Source organism: Ostrea edulis, chromosome 1 (genome assembly GCF_947568905.1).
Source record: "Ostrea edulis chromosome 1, xbOstEdul1.1, whole genome shotgun sequence".
Taxonomy (NCBI): domain Eukaryota; kingdom Metazoa; phylum Mollusca; class Bivalvia; order Ostreida; family Ostreidae; genus Ostrea; species Ostrea edulis.
In genome coordinates, this window is record NC_079164.1 from 68221352 (window position 1) to 68239145 (window position 17794).

At 35.2% G+C, this 17794-nt stretch overlaps 1 protein-coding gene across 2 annotated transcripts in view; it reads right to left on the bottom strand.

Annotated features, from left to right (window-relative positions):
- Positions 1–17794, bottom strand: part of LOC125645484 (inositol 1,4,5-trisphosphate receptor type 2-like) — a 57223-nt gene that overhangs the window by 4742 nt on the left and 34687 nt on the right. For both annotated transcript variants that reach the window (XM_048871035.2, XM_056157902.1), the window contains exons 12-59: positions 15261–15406; positions 14923–15001; positions 14739–14827; positions 14523–14648; positions 14385–14435; positions 14194–14274; positions 13917–14102; positions 13665–13787; positions 13463–13567; positions 13222–13332; positions 12787–12864; positions 12539–12671; positions 12000–12109; positions 11863–11895; positions 11457–11573; positions 11151–11286; positions 10192–10291; positions 9639–9693; positions 9442–9551; positions 9223–9322; positions 9012–9119; positions 8791–8927; positions 8612–8679; positions 8474–8529; positions 8213–8377; positions 7885–8123; positions 7678–7762; positions 7357–7544; positions 6110–6223; positions 5865–5949; positions 5473–5559; positions 5128–5232; positions 4963–5034; positions 4667–4796; positions 4376–4514; positions 4092–4256; positions 3335–3491; positions 3143–3240; positions 2963–2995; positions 2212–2311; positions 2070–2120; positions 1752–1979; positions 1448–1588; positions 1197–1346; positions 975–1076; positions 561–644; positions 291–467; positions 99–201 (exon numbers count right to left, since the gene is read on the bottom strand). In XM_048871035.2, coding sequence (XP_048726992.2) covers positions 99–201; positions 291–467; positions 561–644; positions 975–1076; positions 1197–1346; positions 1448–1588; positions 1752–1979; positions 2070–2120; positions 2212–2311; positions 2963–2995; positions 3143–3240; positions 3335–3491; positions 4092–4256; positions 4376–4514; positions 4667–4796; positions 4963–5034; positions 5128–5232; positions 5473–5559; positions 5865–5949; positions 6110–6223; positions 7357–7544; positions 7678–7762; positions 7885–8123; positions 8213–8377; positions 8474–8529; positions 8612–8679; positions 8791–8927; positions 9012–9119; positions 9223–9322; positions 9442–9551; positions 9639–9693; positions 10192–10291; positions 11151–11286; positions 11457–11573; positions 11863–11895; positions 12000–12109; positions 12539–12671; positions 12787–12864; positions 13222–13332; positions 13463–13567; positions 13665–13787; positions 13917–14102; positions 14194–14274; positions 14385–14435; positions 14523–14648; positions 14739–14827; positions 14923–15001; positions 15261–15406 — 5436 coding nt within the window. The remainder of the gene's footprint in view (positions 1–98; positions 202–290; positions 468–560; positions 645–974; positions 1077–1196; positions 1347–1447; positions 1589–1751; positions 1980–2069; positions 2121–2211; positions 2312–2962; positions 2996–3142; positions 3241–3334; positions 3492–4091; positions 4257–4375; positions 4515–4666; positions 4797–4962; positions 5035–5127; positions 5233–5472; positions 5560–5864; positions 5950–6109; positions 6224–7356; positions 7545–7677; positions 7763–7884; positions 8124–8212; positions 8378–8473; positions 8530–8611; positions 8680–8790; positions 8928–9011; positions 9120–9222; positions 9323–9441; positions 9552–9638; positions 9694–10191; positions 10292–11150; positions 11287–11456; positions 11574–11862; positions 11896–11999; positions 12110–12538; positions 12672–12786; positions 12865–13221; positions 13333–13462; positions 13568–13664; positions 13788–13916; positions 14103–14193; positions 14275–14384; positions 14436–14522; positions 14649–14738; positions 14828–14922; positions 15002–15260; positions 15407–17794) is intronic.

Consider the following 17794-nt stretch of genomic DNA (forward strand, 5'->3'; position numbering starts at 1 on the left):
GTTAGCTTTGTGGAGAAATATGGAATGTAGGTATTAATGCCAAAAGTTGGAAGTATTAAAACTAACTTTCGAGGGAAATTTATTTCTGACGGACTTACACGAGCTCATCTGTGGATCAATGTCCTGCATTCTAGCAAGAATTAGAAAGAAGGTAAATCCGACTTCCATTAATGTTTCCCTCAGTTGGTTTTTCTGGGTACCCTATATAAAGGGGGAAAATAGAGAGAAAGGTTAAAAGGGAAAACATCTTTCAAATAAAACACTAATTACTTTATGTGGTTAAACCATACCACAAATCCTTGTATTATACTGCCTCCAACGACAGCCAATGAACGGGCAGATTTTAGAACACTTCCGTCTTCTGTTGGGTTTAAATCCTCTAGAGAGGGCTTCTCTAATTGGTGGGCCTCATAACACAATGTCATACACCGAAATATTGCCTCCTTATCCAGCGTGTCTTTCACCTCCTACATTGATTATAAATGCATTTCTTTTATAAAAATCAACAAAAAACATTAAAGTATAAAATATTACATTCTACGTGTAATTATTAGTATTACCTTAGCAACCTGTGACTTTCCTGGGCCATTCTCTTCAATTAAGGAGATGATTACTGAGGCTATCGCATGTCGTAACTCGAGAATCTAAAACAGGTTCAGTTCAAATAAAAATAAACACAGAAAAAACAAGCCTTGTTCTGAAATTGTTAGAATACTGGTTATCATCTTAATATATTACAAGTCATCAGTAAGTATTAAACACATAAGTTGGAGTAATATATTGTTCGACTGTCAGATTTGATCCGAGGATACTTACCAAAAAAGTTTCATTATTACATGCTTGTGTATCAATTATGTAACGACAATCCAAAGGAACCAAGGGTTCGTGTATTCTCTGATAAAATCTGAAGTTTTTTCTCTCATACTATGCTATTGTAGTTGACAGTGCCGATGGAAGTGAGAAGCTTATCCTACCTTCTCTGGCGAACAATCTGCTATGTCTCCTGCCCTCAAGATGAAATTAATGTAATCTACAAGCTTTCTGTCATACACGACAACCCTGTTCTCTTGATTGCCCTACAATACAAATTTTGTTTTCTTATTCCATTGATATTTGAATAGTCTTGCATTTCAAACACTTCAAGCAAATTGTATCCTAATGATCAGTCATTGCGTTGTTGAAGGGTGTGTTCATACCGAACAGAATTCATTAAGTGTGTTGAAGAGCTGTATGATGAGGTTGATTGTCTTCTTGTTGATGGTTGTGTAAACCACATTCAGAAACTGGGCTGTTTCTCCCGCAATGTTGAACGATTTAACATTGTCTGGTTGCTCTCGTAGGTAATTCTAGAAATGAAATACAAAGCAATATCAAGAATGAATGACTTGGTACCGTATAAGTTTTACATATACATGTATGTATACGTACATTTATTCAAATTCCTTACCTGGAGACCAAAATGTTGTCCGTCACAGATCCTTGCTAGTAATTTGAAGATAAGCTCAATGTAGCCATCATCTTTGTATTCTAACATGTCTACAACACCTTCGTTCATCGTGGCTATCATTTCTTCTGCCGCTTTCTCCTCCTACAAAGCAGTACATCTTTTAGTTTTTATGTTTGTGGCTTTCAACATGTACCCCTTTTCGTTGAAAATAAAACTATCATATTTTAACATAAAAGATATCGTTATAAACCTGTAAAACTGACATTGCATTTCACAGAATAATGAAAAACGGTTTTCTGCTTACGTCTTCCTCCACGCCCATCGCCAGATGTCCAGGCTGGGTGACCAGTAACGTGACTGGATTCTGTAGAGAGTCTGGTGAGTCGGGGTGCTTCAGCAATGCTTCGTTACTACTGTAGTCTCGCTTGATACCATTGGAAATCATCATATTCTTTCTTTTCTGATCCTTCAGTCTTTTCTTTTTATCTTTCTTAGATTCAACAACAGGTGCTTTTGCTCTACTTAAAGCCGCCTGTGTAAAAGTAGTTGCAAAATATATCTAAAGATTTACCTTAAGCGACACATATTCATTAAATAATTATCTTCTTAGAGGATTACATACCCATCCTTGCATCTTTTCTTTTTTCATTTTAATTTCATATGCTTGAATCGTCTATAAAGAAAGAAACACGAGACGTATATTCAATTACCGGTATATCTAAAATCTGAAGATGGGATGTTAATATGTTTGGGAAAGAACGTACCTGCAAGGCCTTTCTTCCAGCTGAAATACTAGTTTGAAAAGAACTCAGGTTATCCAGGGCTTCCTTTACCCGCCCCTGATGTTGTGCAAGCAGTGACCGTCTGCAAAGTAGAATAGGTTACAATACAAGAACATGAATGCATGTATACAGTACGCAAATCAAAGTCTGAAAGACTATCAGTACTGCAAAATGATGTTAATTCTTTGGCACCTCAAATTCCTATTATTCAAACAAAGTGTATCTTAGAAGATGCAGAAAAATACAGTCTAATTGACATTTATCATTTTCAAGTCTCACATATAGAGTTCAAAATATCAATAGTCAGACTTATTACTAAAAAATCTATAAACAAATCATTATTGTTTTTCTAGTTTGGTACTTATTAGGGAAATAAGTTAATGACACTAATATACACTAATAGACCGGTTATTCATACATTGTTACAATGTTTCTACATGTATTTCATATAACGTCTATCCAATTATTAGTCTATCTAATTCGTCTCTCTCTGTGTTTTATCTATGATGTTTGAAAATTAAACGTAACAAAGCATGATGTACTAATAAAATAACTTAAAATAAGCTTAGAGAACGTATGGTTACATGTTAAAAATAATAGTAATATAAAAGACATATATGGGGTAGTGTTCTTTGCTAAATGAACGTGTGATGTCCTTGGACGACGCCATCTTCGCAGCGCTAATGAGAACAACGTAAACAGACATTATTCAAACATGCAGGTTATGAATTACCCTTTTTGTTGGAATTTCCTTCTCAGAATCATTCTAAAAATGACACAACATCGATGAAGAGTTATTTTGGTGCAAGGAAGAATTGAAAACCCATGTCTCTTTAAAATACTTTTAGATAGAACAAGTGGAGAATGGAAAGTGTAGATATAAAGTAATTATCTGAAATATTTATTTCCATACTTTTCCTTAATTGAGTTGGTGGAAATCTGCATTCTCTCCCGTACGGCCATGAAGAACACTTCCTCTCTAGTCGATAAGAAATAATCCAACATGGATTTCTTCAAAACAAATAAATGTATTCACTCGAAATGTTCATGATTGTATTTTAAGATACCTTGAATTTAACACAGATTGGCCTTATTCCTTACTTACCTGGACGTCTCTGTTGGCGTTGAACAACATGATAGACAGAAATGCCAGTACCTCACGGCAGATATTGTCGTTTCTTCTGGCAATATGAGGCAACACTTTGTTGACAAAGTCATGCGTATTTATTGCGTTCTGGACTTCCTTGATATGTGCAAGTTGACTAAAAGAAAAAGATCAATTCTAAACCTGTACTTGTTTGTAAGAATATTTATCAACTAGATAATATTAACTTGCACTATAATTTCCAAATTAATGAATGACTATTTTCATTGGATAAAGTAACACGTCCTTTAGAAACTTGAAATTATTACGGTGCAAAAACACTATTTCATACACCGCGGAAAGCAGTTGTATGGAAAACTGAAACGTTTATTTTTCTTGAGATATTAGAGCTATTGTTTGGTGTAGGTAGTGCAAAGTTAAAATAAAATCTTAGCTTTAGTTCTGAAGCGATGTTTACTTGAGTAATGCTCTAAACTTCAATTTTAATTTGAAAAACAAAATAGCAATAATATATCTTTAAAGTATTTTGACGATGTATTGCAATTTGACATCTAACTTTTCCCAAAACGCACGGCTACAAGTAAATAGTCATGAAGCATTAAACATCCTGATACAAACCCATTTCTTAATATCTGTTTCTGCACCACCCTTTTCTTTCATCTTGAAAGTAACTAGATCAGAAGATCAAAGTATGTCTCTGTAGCTGAATGATTTGAACCAATTCCCTATCCATACAGTAAATAAACACAAAATGTACCTCTTGATTTTGCTTTCAGCAGTTTTAGTATCCCAATCCTCGGGTAATTTCCTTTCTTCACTGTGAACAACAGCCCTGAGAAGTTGCAGACATTTAATGTCCAAGTCTTCTTGAGACGTGTTACTTGATATTGCATTTCCCTTTCGAACCATCTTTGCTGATATTCTGAAAATGAAATACACGGATACCTGTATGAAAAAATATACATATAAAAACCATCCAAGCAAGATACACGGCGATGTGAATATTCATATCAAATGAACACATCACAAAAGTAATCTTACTGTAATTGTTGAAGAAGTTTCTTTGCAGGATTAAAACGTTTCATGACCTTCTTTTCGTGAACATCTATAAAACACTTCAACAAAGTTTGGAATTCTTCTCCAAGTGGTAATTCTTCGTTTGATCCAATCTCAGTGTAATCTTTTATAAAAAAAAAATATAAGGAAGACTTATAATTTCCTGCAGTTTAAGGTCCATAAGGTAAAAGGATGACTTGTACGATTGGTCGTTAGTATTTAATCATTCATTAAATGTTTTCACTGAAAAGGAAACTTTTAATTGAGCTTGTTCACCTCTTTTGTTTTTGTATTTGAGTTGCGCCTGTACCGTGTTGTGACCTCTAAACAGAATGCTGCTGTTTGTGGCGAATGTGTGGAACTTCGCATTCAGTTCCAGTTCCGAGGCATAATACTCCATGTTTCCCTAGTAGAAAAAAATCATAATCGATAATGTCGAGACAAGAGCCGACATGTCAATTGTTTTCAGCATGTAATATAAAATCAATGACTACTATGGGTATTAATTATCAAGTAATCAAATCAGACACTATTCCATTGAGATCGATAACTGATGTGGTATGGTTACGTACTTTTCGGACAGCGGTCTTTGTGTCGCCCAGCTTCATCTCTGTGCTGAACTTTTCCAAAACTGAGATCAAAGCCTGTTTAGCAAGTAATCATGACTTGTTATAAATATCTAAACATTTAATACTAATTGTAATACATATGTATATGAATTTGTTTCTAAACAATACCGCTTTGGGTGAGGACGAGGAGGATATCAGGATCGTAAGCAGTGACACAACAGACTTCATGTGAGCAGGGTTTGTTAAGATATTTCCGATCTCATCTGTAAAGGCCTACAAATGAAAGATATTTATTTTATTTCTTTCCTGTGATGTTATGGAGGATTTTTTTCCGAAGATTTATATCTAGAAATAATAAAAGTTATAGATTGATTACCAAATTGATTGTAATTGGTATCATATGACTTTAGTGAAAAGTCTTTGTTTCAAACAAACAGTATTTCTCACTACATAAAAGATAACAACTGCTTATAAATGAGATGAAGGGAAATTATTGCAAACAATATGTAATACCGTTAATCCTGTCGCCAAGTTGTCTGTCACTATAACTTCATTTGGATACAAATCTTTGTCTGGAGCATAAAACAGCGAGAAGAAAACCTGAAAAATATTATCGAATGTACTTCGAATAAACGTCGTTTATTTGATAGTATTTCTGTCTAAAAACATCCCACAGACATATTTGAAGTACGAGTTTCAAGGTCTGGGTTTGCTACCATTCATTAAAACTGGTGATTACCAATGAATCCGCTAATACAAATGACACAGTTTTCGTTAGTAGTGTTAGCTTTTGTATTGCCTTTTAATCACCCGCCTTTGATCATGCAGAGAGTGCATGAAGATGATAGAGATATAATTTATATGTCAAAGAAACACCAAATTGCTTGGTTTCCCTGATGAATTACCTCGAAGAAAGGTAATGCTGCGTCCAAAATGAAAAACACTCCTCCATGTATCACGGAACGAGGGTCATTGGGGTCGTCGATAAAACTAAAAAAAGACGGGAACATTCGGTACAGAAAAAAATCTATGAAAATCGTCAAAAAACATTAGTAATAAATTTGGAATACGGAGTAGATCACCCGATTAGAAAAAAGATATCCCGTAAGTTGAGCCTAGTGAAAACAAATTAGTATACTGTCTTCAGTACCTTTTCGGCGGTGGGGATTTCACTATTGAAGAAGTTTTCTCTCCCTGCATTTTCATGGCTTGAGTGACTTGATTTATGACGTCACTAGCAGCTTCAATGAACTCCCAAAGATCTCTACGCAAAACAAACACAGAAAACATGTGACATTGCTAACGTTTTACGGTTCCCATACCATATACAAATGTATTGTCTTGTTTTTAATGGATCAAACTACATTGCCTAATATATCTTATAACCATATTTAATAAACATGGGAAAACATTCATTTGCGCGACAATCCTCAATGAAATACTGAAAAGAATCCCATAAGCGTATGAGACACTTTGTGATCTTAAAACGTAATCCAAAGACACTGGCTGGACAAATGTGTATATAAAATGCCAGAAAGTAATACTGGGTGAAAGTATGAAAACACATATTTTACATTTTGACCAATGTTTGTGAGAAATGTCATGGAATGTTGGACATTATCAGCTGTACCCAGGAGCTATAAAACTGAGACAAACTCACTTTTTGTCTCGGTCACATTTTTATAAAAGAACCATACATATCTAGTGCCGAGATCGGAAGAAAAAATGAGCCCGTCTCAGGATTACGGTTTTGTTGTTCATAAGTTGATTTAGGTCCTATTCGTGGAGTTTTCACTCATATAGAAACGTCACCAGCTCTTGAAGAAGTGCCACAAATGTTACTTACAGATGTTGCAATGAGGGTTCTTATTAGCACAACTCATACCGCGGCAAAGGATCTGTGTTGTTAAGGTTATATATGGGGCTCACGGCGGGTGTGACCGGTCAACAGGGGATGCTTACTCCTCCTAGGCACCTGATCCCACCTCTGGTGTGTCCAGGGGTCCGTGTTTGCCCAACTATCTATTTTGTATTGCTTGTAGGAGTTATGAGATTGATCACTGTTCGTTATCTTCACCTTGCATCTGAAAGACCTGTAACTTTCACTTCTGATACCGGGCGCTTGGAGAAGCAACAGTGCCTATTTATGTTAAACACCTCACGTTAGACGTCGCGTTGGTATCGATGATCCAACTAGTGACTTCCATGTTGCAAAGCAAGCGCCCTAACCACAAGGCCAACGCTACTGGTCCAGCGGGTAAAGAAGAAAACACTACATACTTATTGTGCTGTATATACCAGGTATATACTTATCGTGCTGTAGGTACATATTTGTCGTGCTGTATATACATACTTATCGTGCTATATATATATACTTGTCGTGCTGTAGATACATACTTATCGTGCTGGAGGTCAGCCGCTCCACTCTCAGTCATGCTACCCACTGGTTTCATGTAAACCCACATAAGATATTTCACGAATGGTTTCTTTAGATTGCATGCGATATCAGGATGGTTGATAACCCAAAGTATGTCCTGTACCGGCAAAATAGTCTGGCAAAGAGACTCAATAAACTTGTTTTCTCCCTGTTAATTGGAAAACAAAAACACTTTTGAAAACTAAATAATATCAAAAGGAAATAATGAGAGCAATTCAATATGTAAATTCGTTCAAGAACAACTGTTATGAATCGAAAATATTTTTATCTTTTAATTGTACCTCAGCGCAAGTAGCCAATAGGTCCACCAAATAAATGTAATACGTCAAATCTCCCTGCTGACCTTGATTGCTTAGAATGACCTCTCTGGAATAAATTACATACATTATTCTATCAAGATCTCTAATGAATAATAAGTGTTGTGAAAAGACGACTTTTCGTATTAAACCAAGACATTATTTAAATATATAAAGTATCACATGACCTACCTTTGATCACGTGGTTGGTCCAGCACATACGCTGCCTTTCTGTAATTCTGCATTATGTACTTCATTACCAAGGCTTGGTTTCTTTTGATCGTCATGTCCAGTCCTTCTACCTTCACTAGTACACTGAGTAACTCGAGGAATTCCGGAGCCTCGTTCTGGTGATGTGAACACAGCAGAACAATTTTCTGAATTTGCTTTGAGGACACTTTAAGGCAAGTTGTTTGATTTGCAATGAACAACTACAAAATAAAAACAACACTGACGATCACAAAATATTTATTCAAATGAATAAAACAATATCACAATCATCAAGTACTGCAATACTTGCCTCTTTCAGAGCTATGGCAAGATTCGATGGTACGATTTGCACTTCCAGAAGATTGTCAATGTGTTCAAATAATGTCTCCTGAACAGCAGAATTTTCACGCGCCAACAATTCCATTAGATATAAAGTCTTTTTGAAAATTGTGGCCATTCCCATGTATTGCTGCTCCTTCAAAGTAAATCATAGCTGTTTTAGTTTTACAAAAATCAACAGGGGTTAAACACCACTGTCCAAAGAAATATACATGCACAATGATACACGTACGACTAGTCTGGCGTCAATCTCTTGAGAAAGGATATCGACAACTATGTGAAGGATTCCTAAAAAAACGAAACTAAACTTTAGAATGTCTGACAAATGTTTAATAACATCATCAACAATTTAAAAATCCCGGAAACCTACCATGACTGATCATGATGTTCTGGTTCATGAAATGAGGTTCTTTTGGGTACTTTGGCAAGTGACAGAACCTATGTTAAAGTTAAGCAGTATCAAGAAATTATTACTAATAAAGTAAAAATTCTGAAATTGAATGTATACAAAATTATACGTTAAAGCGATGTAAATCAGAAGAATCTCACTCTGCAAGCTCATCCAGAATTTCGCTCATTAATTGAACCTGTTGGTCATTGAGCTTTTGTCTGGCTAGTCTTCTTAGTACCGGGAGGCTCCTCTGTACCTCTCGATGGACACGGGCCGAGTCATGGGTCTGGAGAATCTGTGATGATAAATATACCAATATCGCAAATTCAATCTGGAAGATATATTTTTAATCGTAATATTTGCAGTGTCGTTTAGTTACCTGAGCTCTATCGGCCAATTTGAACATGTCCCCTTGAGATGAGTACAACTTGTTTAGGATGTCCAACGACTTGGTGACCATTCTGTCGTATTTGTATTCGGACAAGTCCTTTTAAAACAAATTGAATAAAGACATATATTTGTCTTTGCAAATATTAAAGATTATGTATTTCTATTTATAAAGTAAAGCAAAACTTTAAAAAAATACTTACAAGTAGAACACGTGTCGTAATATCCATATCAAATATGGAGGATAGCGATACCATCTCTCGAATTTCTTTGAGAACTTTCTTTTGGCTCTTCAAGGCTTTTCTACGTAAATAGATTTTAATATAGATTTATTGCACGATGTTAATATCTATTAATAAATTTAATCTTTCTGTTTTGATGTCGATGTTGGGGTTGAAAAGTCGCCTGAACTGTATACATACTTGGTCTGGATTTGTGGATTATATGTCTCATACATCAGCGTCTCCATCACCAAAGGAGATCGGTATCGTGACGCATTCTGTTCACAAGTTTTGAACTTAGAGACGAAGGCCTGAAAACGTCACAAGGGTATGTGAGATCATGAATATAACGGGAGGAGATCAATTTGAATATCCAGTCAAAATATCGTTTCTGTTACCTTTAAACGCAAATTTCGTTGGAATGTAAGAAGAAAATCCAGCACTTCCATAGCCCTGAAAAAATTTCGTGTTGCAATTTGAGATCGGCAAAGAAGTTGGGTATCAAAGAGAATTATAGGTTTTGTTTTGCTCATAAAAAGACATCACCAGCTTTACATGAAGCGCCAGAAATAGCAGTGAGCGTTCTTTATCATACAAACGCCTACCGTGACACGAGACTTCCGAAAGACCGCCTACCGTGACACGAGACTTCCGAAAGACCTTAAACTTTCCTTTCTGATGCCTGGAGCTTGGCAAAGGAAGAGTAACTTCCTATGTATGTCAAATGTCTTATATTAGACGCGACGTCGGGATTGAGAGTCGAACCAATGACCTCCCAACTACAAAACAAGCGCCCTAACCACTAGGTTAGGGATTTATAGGTAGGGGTAGGGAATTATAGGTAGAATTAGGGAATTATAGTTAGGACTAGGGAATTATATGTAGGGCTAGGGAATTATAGTTAGGGCTAGGGAATTATAGGTAGGGCTAGGGAATTATAGGTAGACGTACTGGTATTTGGCATTGACTACGGCCTCGGCCTCTTTGCTCTGCTCAAATCTTCCACTACTTCTGTATTGGTTTACGGCTTTCTGAGATTCCTTAGAATATCCTAAGTAAAACAAAGATTAGTATATCCAAAGCGCAATTTCTATTAAAAACAAGAGGTACTGTGAGCAATTCTCACTAAGAATACCCCCGCTTACCCCAATCTCCCAAAGGGTGTTGTTAATAGGTATAAATTACCTCTTCCCTGAGTGTAAAAGTATGGTATGCCTTTGTAGAAGAAAATGGAAGATAATCCGAACACAAATCCATGGCATAAACCTGTAATTTTGACCTTGAGATCAAAGGTCAAGGTCATAAAGATGTCATGAATGTACATGAGACATAGTCTCATGGTGATACGCCCATGTCTTATGGTATGACTATGTAAAAACCCTATAATCAATTTTGACCTTGAGGTCAAAGTTCAAGGTCATATAGAGGTCATGAAGGTTCCCGACACATCGTCTCATGGGGATACACTCATGTGTCAAATATGGTATGCCTATGTCAAAGAACAAAGAAGTCATGGCCCTGACACGAATCCATGGTAAAAACCTTTAATTTTGACCTTGAGGTCAAGGGTCAAGGTCATATAGAGGTCATGAAGGTACTCGACACATCGTCTCATGGTGATCCACCTGTGTGCAAAATATGGTATGCCTATATCAAAGAACAAAGACGTTATGGCCAGGACACGAATCTGCACAGACAGACGGACAGACAGACAGACGGTCGGACAGACAGACAGACAGACAGACAGAGTGATTCCTATATACCCCCCTGAACTTCGTTCGCGGGGGGTATAAATATGGTTTTATTGAGTATAGATCGTTCAAAATAATCTTCAACATCATTAAGAACGAATTTTGATTGTTTGTTTCATTTTTCAAAACATACTTCAGATTTCGCTATTGCTACCTTACCTTTTCCTTTGTCTTTAGGAAACGGTACATCATGTGTTCCGTCTAACAGACTCAGCAGAGGAGTCAACAGTTGTTTAACATCTTCCATATCCATGTAGTAACCAAATTTCACTAAATGCTGGAGCAAACGTAAAACCTGAAAATAATGGCGTTGAAACGATCTGGTTAATATGCACTGGAGACTATTACATGTACTCATAACAATGATGCTTGGTTTTCTTTGTTTTCATTGTAAAATAAATACGTTTGGGGTTATAATAATTGTAATAATACCCTACTGGTTATTTTAAGGGTACATTAACCTACCTGTTCTATTAGCAGGTTGTGACCTATTTCTGATGCTGTCATCTGACAATTCACAGCCAGAAATTCTGCCATCCAGTCTCTGAGGACAGGAAATATAGTAACAAGGTCTTTTACAACCTGTAAAAAAGTTAAGTTTCCACTTGATCGAGTTTTAGTAAAATATCGACCAAACAGAAAAGTCAGGATTGTACATTTTAACACTAGAAAAAGAATGTATATTTAGAATTCCACGAAATTAAAGAGAAATATATTTAGATATACCGTATGTCCAAAACTTAAAAAAAGTAAATCTTATAACCCCAAAGCATGCAAATCGACAACGTATAATCCTGAGCGGAAGAATGAAATGTTGACATTATAGAGAGGTGACGTCATGCAACATAAAATAGTACGCTGTGAGTTTTACCTCCCCCGGGCCTCTCTCCTGACTTCCGGCCGTCTGCATTTAATAATTACAATACAGTCTTCAGAATTACATCTTAAGTTTTTGTAAGGTAACTAAAGGCCTTTAAAATAAAAGTCCAAGGTCTTTTTATTGCTTACAAATGAACTCTGTTCTCTTTCGGAGTCTTTAGATCCGACGTATTCATAGATGAAACAAATGTTAGGGTGATCCAGCACAGAATAGTTGTTTCCTACGTCCACAAATAGTCCTAGAGAAAAATCATAAGTAGTCTTAATGAGAAAGTATAATAATTAGTCCTAAAGAGAAAGTACAATACTGTATCCAACTCTGTTTGGACCAATCTTTACATCGACACCCACAGCTTTATTGTTCTATAGTTAATACAACACGTCAATCAATGTCTTCTTTTATCTATACAAGTAACAGTGAAAAGAACTTTTGTCAAAATATGAAAACGACTTCTCGTTTTACTCGTGTCATGAGGGTTAAAAGTTAAGGATGATTTTCTCTGATTCTGAGTTTAGAATTATAAGTTTCTTGGTCGAGAATCCGCTTGACATGTGATTCACGACTGTTTTAAAATTATACCGAATACAATTAGATCTGAATTCTGTGGAAAGTTGTGTGTTTCCAATCTTCTCTTTACTGTTTAGAAGATTTCTAATGATGAACATACCTATAATAAGTTCACAATATTTGGCGCGAATGTGATCCGGAAGTAGGTCCGCAGTAAGACACAGATAGGCATCCTCCCACGTCAGATAGCCGAACTCTCTAGTGATCACGTGAACAGCAAAGTCATTGCGGCCCTTGTTTACAAATAAAGACGAACATAAGGTAAATATTGTAATTTATTCTCATTTAAAAGATCCAACATTTAGTGAGATTTTGCATTTCTTTATATCTTAGACAAAAACAACTTACGAAGCATAAAGCTTTGAAAAGATCTAGCTGATGAATGAGGAAATTGTATTTCTCCTCATCAAACTCGGAGCTTTCAAACTGAAAAATAAAAGAGAGAAAAATAAATAAAGGAGATACACCTAATTACTGTAGCACAACTCTCATATCATAAGTTAGCTGGCAAATATGCCAGTAATACTTTTTTTTCGGTTGGCATAAAATATCTTTAACAAACATTATCTTCACATATAACATATTAATGTGCTACTTAACAGTTGGATAAAACCACAAATATTTACCGACTCAGAAATAAAGGTTACAATTAAATTAAGTGTATATAGATTTACGTTTATAGCCCTCTATATTACATTTCCCCCTTTAAACTATCAATCATCTGGTGCACAAAGGTTTATTACAAACTGTTTACAGAGATCTGAAGAGGATACAGGGACTCACGTCGACAAACACGTGTAGTGGGACCCAGGTCTTGCCCTGATCGGTAGAGACGTACACAATGTTTGGGCGTTTGTTTATATTTTGTCCTCTGTCGGTCAAGTACACGGAGTCCTGGAAAAATTCACAGAACATGCGCTCTATATAATATGTGCTTGTTTAATAAACATGTCAAGACATATCAGTTGTATCATTATTGCATTATGTTTATTCAAACTTTGTACAAAATAAATATATATCTCACTTTGGATTCTCGCAGCCATTGTTCCACGATGTACGTTTGGTTGTTTGGAATGGCTACTCCATCACAAACACACAAGACTTGTAACAGATCAAGGAATCTGTAGTTCTAAAAAACAGAAGGGTTGCATTATTGTTTCTTCTTCAAACCACCTGCATGTTTTTCATTTGTTTAATGATGAAGTGTCTGTAAAGAAGTTATGTACTTGGTTTGTCCGCAGGAGTTGAAGAAATGTATCGATGTTATTTTTGGTGATGCGGTCCACTATTTTTCGTTTGTCTCTGATGAGCTCCACTATCATCTGGGCAACATTCAGACCTATCCCACCCTACACACGTGAAAGAATCAAAGCAGATGTAATGATGTGAAACAAATTTGATAATAATGCAAAAATAATTAAAGTGTCTGTTTCCTTGATATTCGTTCTACTCATTGATTGCTAACAGTATTTAAGTACTTTTTGTGTGAACTGTGTTTGGAAGAAATCAATATATTTGGCCATGTACAGAGCATTCTTTCTGCTCTTCCCAATCATGTAAGCATGGAGAACATCGTAGGCTTCTTTGAATATCCTGATGACATGGGATTCTTCATCCCCCTCTCCAAGAGGACACTGCAGCAGGTTCACCAGAAGGTCTATCACCTGAAGAGGGAATCCAAAAATCCATCATATCAAAGGAGAATATAGAAAGTGACAAGAGGGGAGATGAACAACATATTAAATGCATTCGTACCCGTAAATTCCTCATGAGCTTTTGTCTGTTTTTATCTGGTTGACCCACAGGTAGCATGAACATCTTAATTTCTTTCAGTGCCTGCATGTTTTAAGATAAATTCAACAATTTTCATGTACTTTAACCACAAGCATGTCTAATTAGATTACTGTATTTCACCAAGTCGACATCGCAATAGATGTTAGACTTACAGTTATGATTCCATGAGTCTTTTTGGCATTCAATTGTGGTTCCATTTGAAGCTGGAAAATAATGAATAGAATCAATTTTATTTTCTTGAAAACGAAAATGTCAGTGAATGATTTTTTTTTCTCAGAAAGAATACATACATCCTGTATGAGATTGAACAAGAATGGAACCATTCCTGCCACATAGTTGAAATTGTGGATGTCTTCCGGTACAACACGCTGCAATGTGTACGCATCATCATACATGCTCTCGCTGCTGGCGGATACCTTCAAACGAAGAAAGGTATCTATTGCCATTCCATAACTTATATACATATCTTTGGGATCTTTTTATGCTTTAATTAGCACACTACAGACCTTCCTAACCCCTGCGCTGTCCCATCGTAAACCTTGCATGGATTTTTCTTTATCGCCGCCATCATGAACCCTTCTCTCATAATCTTCATCTATTCAAGTAAAGTTTTATTTCTATGGTCATTTAAACCTTTTATCCATCTTAAAACAGATTTTTATTCATGCAGAGTCTAGATTTTTTGTGTACCTTTCAGTGCATGAAGCCAACAGCCGGTCAGCATATGCTCTATTCTCGCATAACTCTCGTAGGATATTTCATCTCTCTCCTGTAAATGATTATATTTTGAACATCCTGTCATATTGATATAGATAACTGAGTATTTATGTACTTTTAATTGACCCATATTAATTAATTTAGCATATCCATGTCCACTTATTAGAGCAATCTCAAATCAAAGCAGTGATACATGCCCTTATAATTCCTAATGTTGCTCAGTAGAACCAATTGACCTACAGTATATTTCCTTCACGATTTGAAATTACACGAAGTAGATATCATGATCAGAGTAAAGGTTGGATTCGTGCCTTGAGTACAGAATGGAGTCTGAAGACAGTTCTTGGGTCAGAAGGGTCAGTCACCAGGGAGACGTCCATCTTGGAGTCTATACATAGATATTGTCTTGTCAGGAAGTGACGTAATCGCACTTGTTGTTCCCATCTTAAAATGTCTCCTATGAAAAGTGGAGAACATTGAAGTACATAGTATTACTAAAATTATCAGTACTAAACATGTTTCTTTTGTATATTTTCCACACACATAAATAGCTTATTGCGCTGTTTGTCTGCGAAACGTGAGACTCTGCTATTGATTTAGAACCGATTTATTACAGACCGATTGACAACCAGGTGGAAAACAAATAAATGTGTATCTCAATCTCCGAGAAATGGATTGCAAAATGCGAATGTCGTTTTAAAAAGAAGTTTTGATTTCGCTCCTAAGGAGGGTACTTAATTCAATCATCTAGATAAGCAATGTATCTCGATAAATCTGACTGGAGTCAGTTCTTGGTATTAAAGTTTGCTTTGCAAAACACTGTAATTTGGATCATCAATAAGATAACACATGGATTATCCCTGCTGTCTAAGAAGAGATATCATCAGGTTGCAATTGATAACATATTATTAAAATTCGATGGATCATAAAAGATCAAACCTCATTCCTCTAATTACGAAAACCCCGGCCTGGCAAGTAAAGCTTGACAGGAATTCAGATAGATACGAATTCTGGTATGCAAAAAATTAAACCAAAATACTTTAAGATTTTAGATCAAGGTTGGTGGTTTGATTCGCTATATAGAATATTTATATAATTAGAAACAGAAAACATTGTCGATGGATAGAAGATCTTTAGGATATCAGTACTGTACCGTTCTCGTCAAGCGTTGTCTTGATAAGTGACATTTGAAATTAATCTGTTCTCTTGATAAAGCAAAACATAATTCGTTACAATAAATGAAATTTAATCAAATAATCGTATACACTATGCCCAAAATAAAAATTTGAAATCATCCATCAAGGTGTTCTATTAAAAAAATTGTAATTATAACACGAACAAATAAGTCAAATGAAACAGTGCATTTATATTTCTGTTTTTGCTTGAAAATTATGTTGCATACTTTATCGATATTGCTAAACAACTTCATCTGCGTTTAAACGTACCAAATAAATGCAAACGGTTCATCGCAGTTATTAAAGCGAACTTAATTACTCATCAAATATTTGATAGTCAGAGGAAATTACATCGCTTAACATACAACTACCACTTTATCTTCATACACGATGCCAAGCGTCTTTGATAGCAATGATGATAGTCATCATGTGACTAAAGATGAAAGGTCATTAAACAAATAACCGTAATTATTATAATGAGGAACAGGCATGGAAGGGAAATGAATATTAATAATTTTCTAAAGTGTTAACAGCTCTCAAATATGACCTCTCTAGTTTTTTGCGTGATAACAATCTAATGGTATGACTGTAATTAAGTGAACACTTTTCAAATACAACTGTGTGTGAAAATACATTATAACTGCGATAGGGTGCACATTATTACGCATATCAGATGGTAAAAAATAAGACAACGATAATATGGGAGACTTATTGAAACTTCTGAACACTAAAAGCCAATTCGTAAATATGATTTTTTTTATTTTTTATTTTTTATATTTTTACATATATCTATCTTTACATTGGAATCCATTTGTATTTCAACCATTGACGTTTACGGTATGGAATTCCGAAGACATCACCTGCCATGTATTAAAGGAGTCGTAAATCTGATTTTTCTATTTATTATTCTTATAAACTATAAGAGAATCTCTCAGGTGTTCAGATTTCAGCTTTGACTGAATTCCATCTCTGTTCCGTGTTAGAACTAATTTTTATAACGTTCTTTTTTCCTAAATCATTATGTAACCTCCTGTGAAGAATTACTTCTATTAGTGGTACAGAACATTAAGAAAGCTATTTTTCACAGATAAACACAATGAATGGTGTGGGTCCTCATAAAAGACGGACGTTGAACTTATCAAACCTTTAACCTGCTTTCATAAAACAAAAACTTAGTACAAAATGAAAAAAAAAAATACGATAAAAGAATTCCATTGGTTAAAAAATGTGGATTTTCCGAATACAAGTCCTGCTTCAGAAATAAAGGAATTGTTCTTTATGCTCGCTTAATGCAGAAGATGATATTCATTTTGATAAATTGTCCAGCATGCTAAGTTTAGAGAATATTTGTTGATCAATTAATTCTTCAATTTTACTAAATTTGTATTAAAACATTTTCCACGACACACTGCTAAATATCTATATTCATCTTATGATTAGAAAAGCATATGCTTCTCACAAAACACAATGCGAAATAACGTATATTTAAAGTGACAAAACATCCGATATGCCGGCTGTTTTGTGCTTATTGTATGTATTTGTTTGTTTACAGAATTTGTTGATACATGTATAACACATATCATTTTAATATTTATTACTATATATGGTTAATATTTTTTAAAATCATTCCTACATATGTATATTCCATTAATAAATATATATTTAATGTA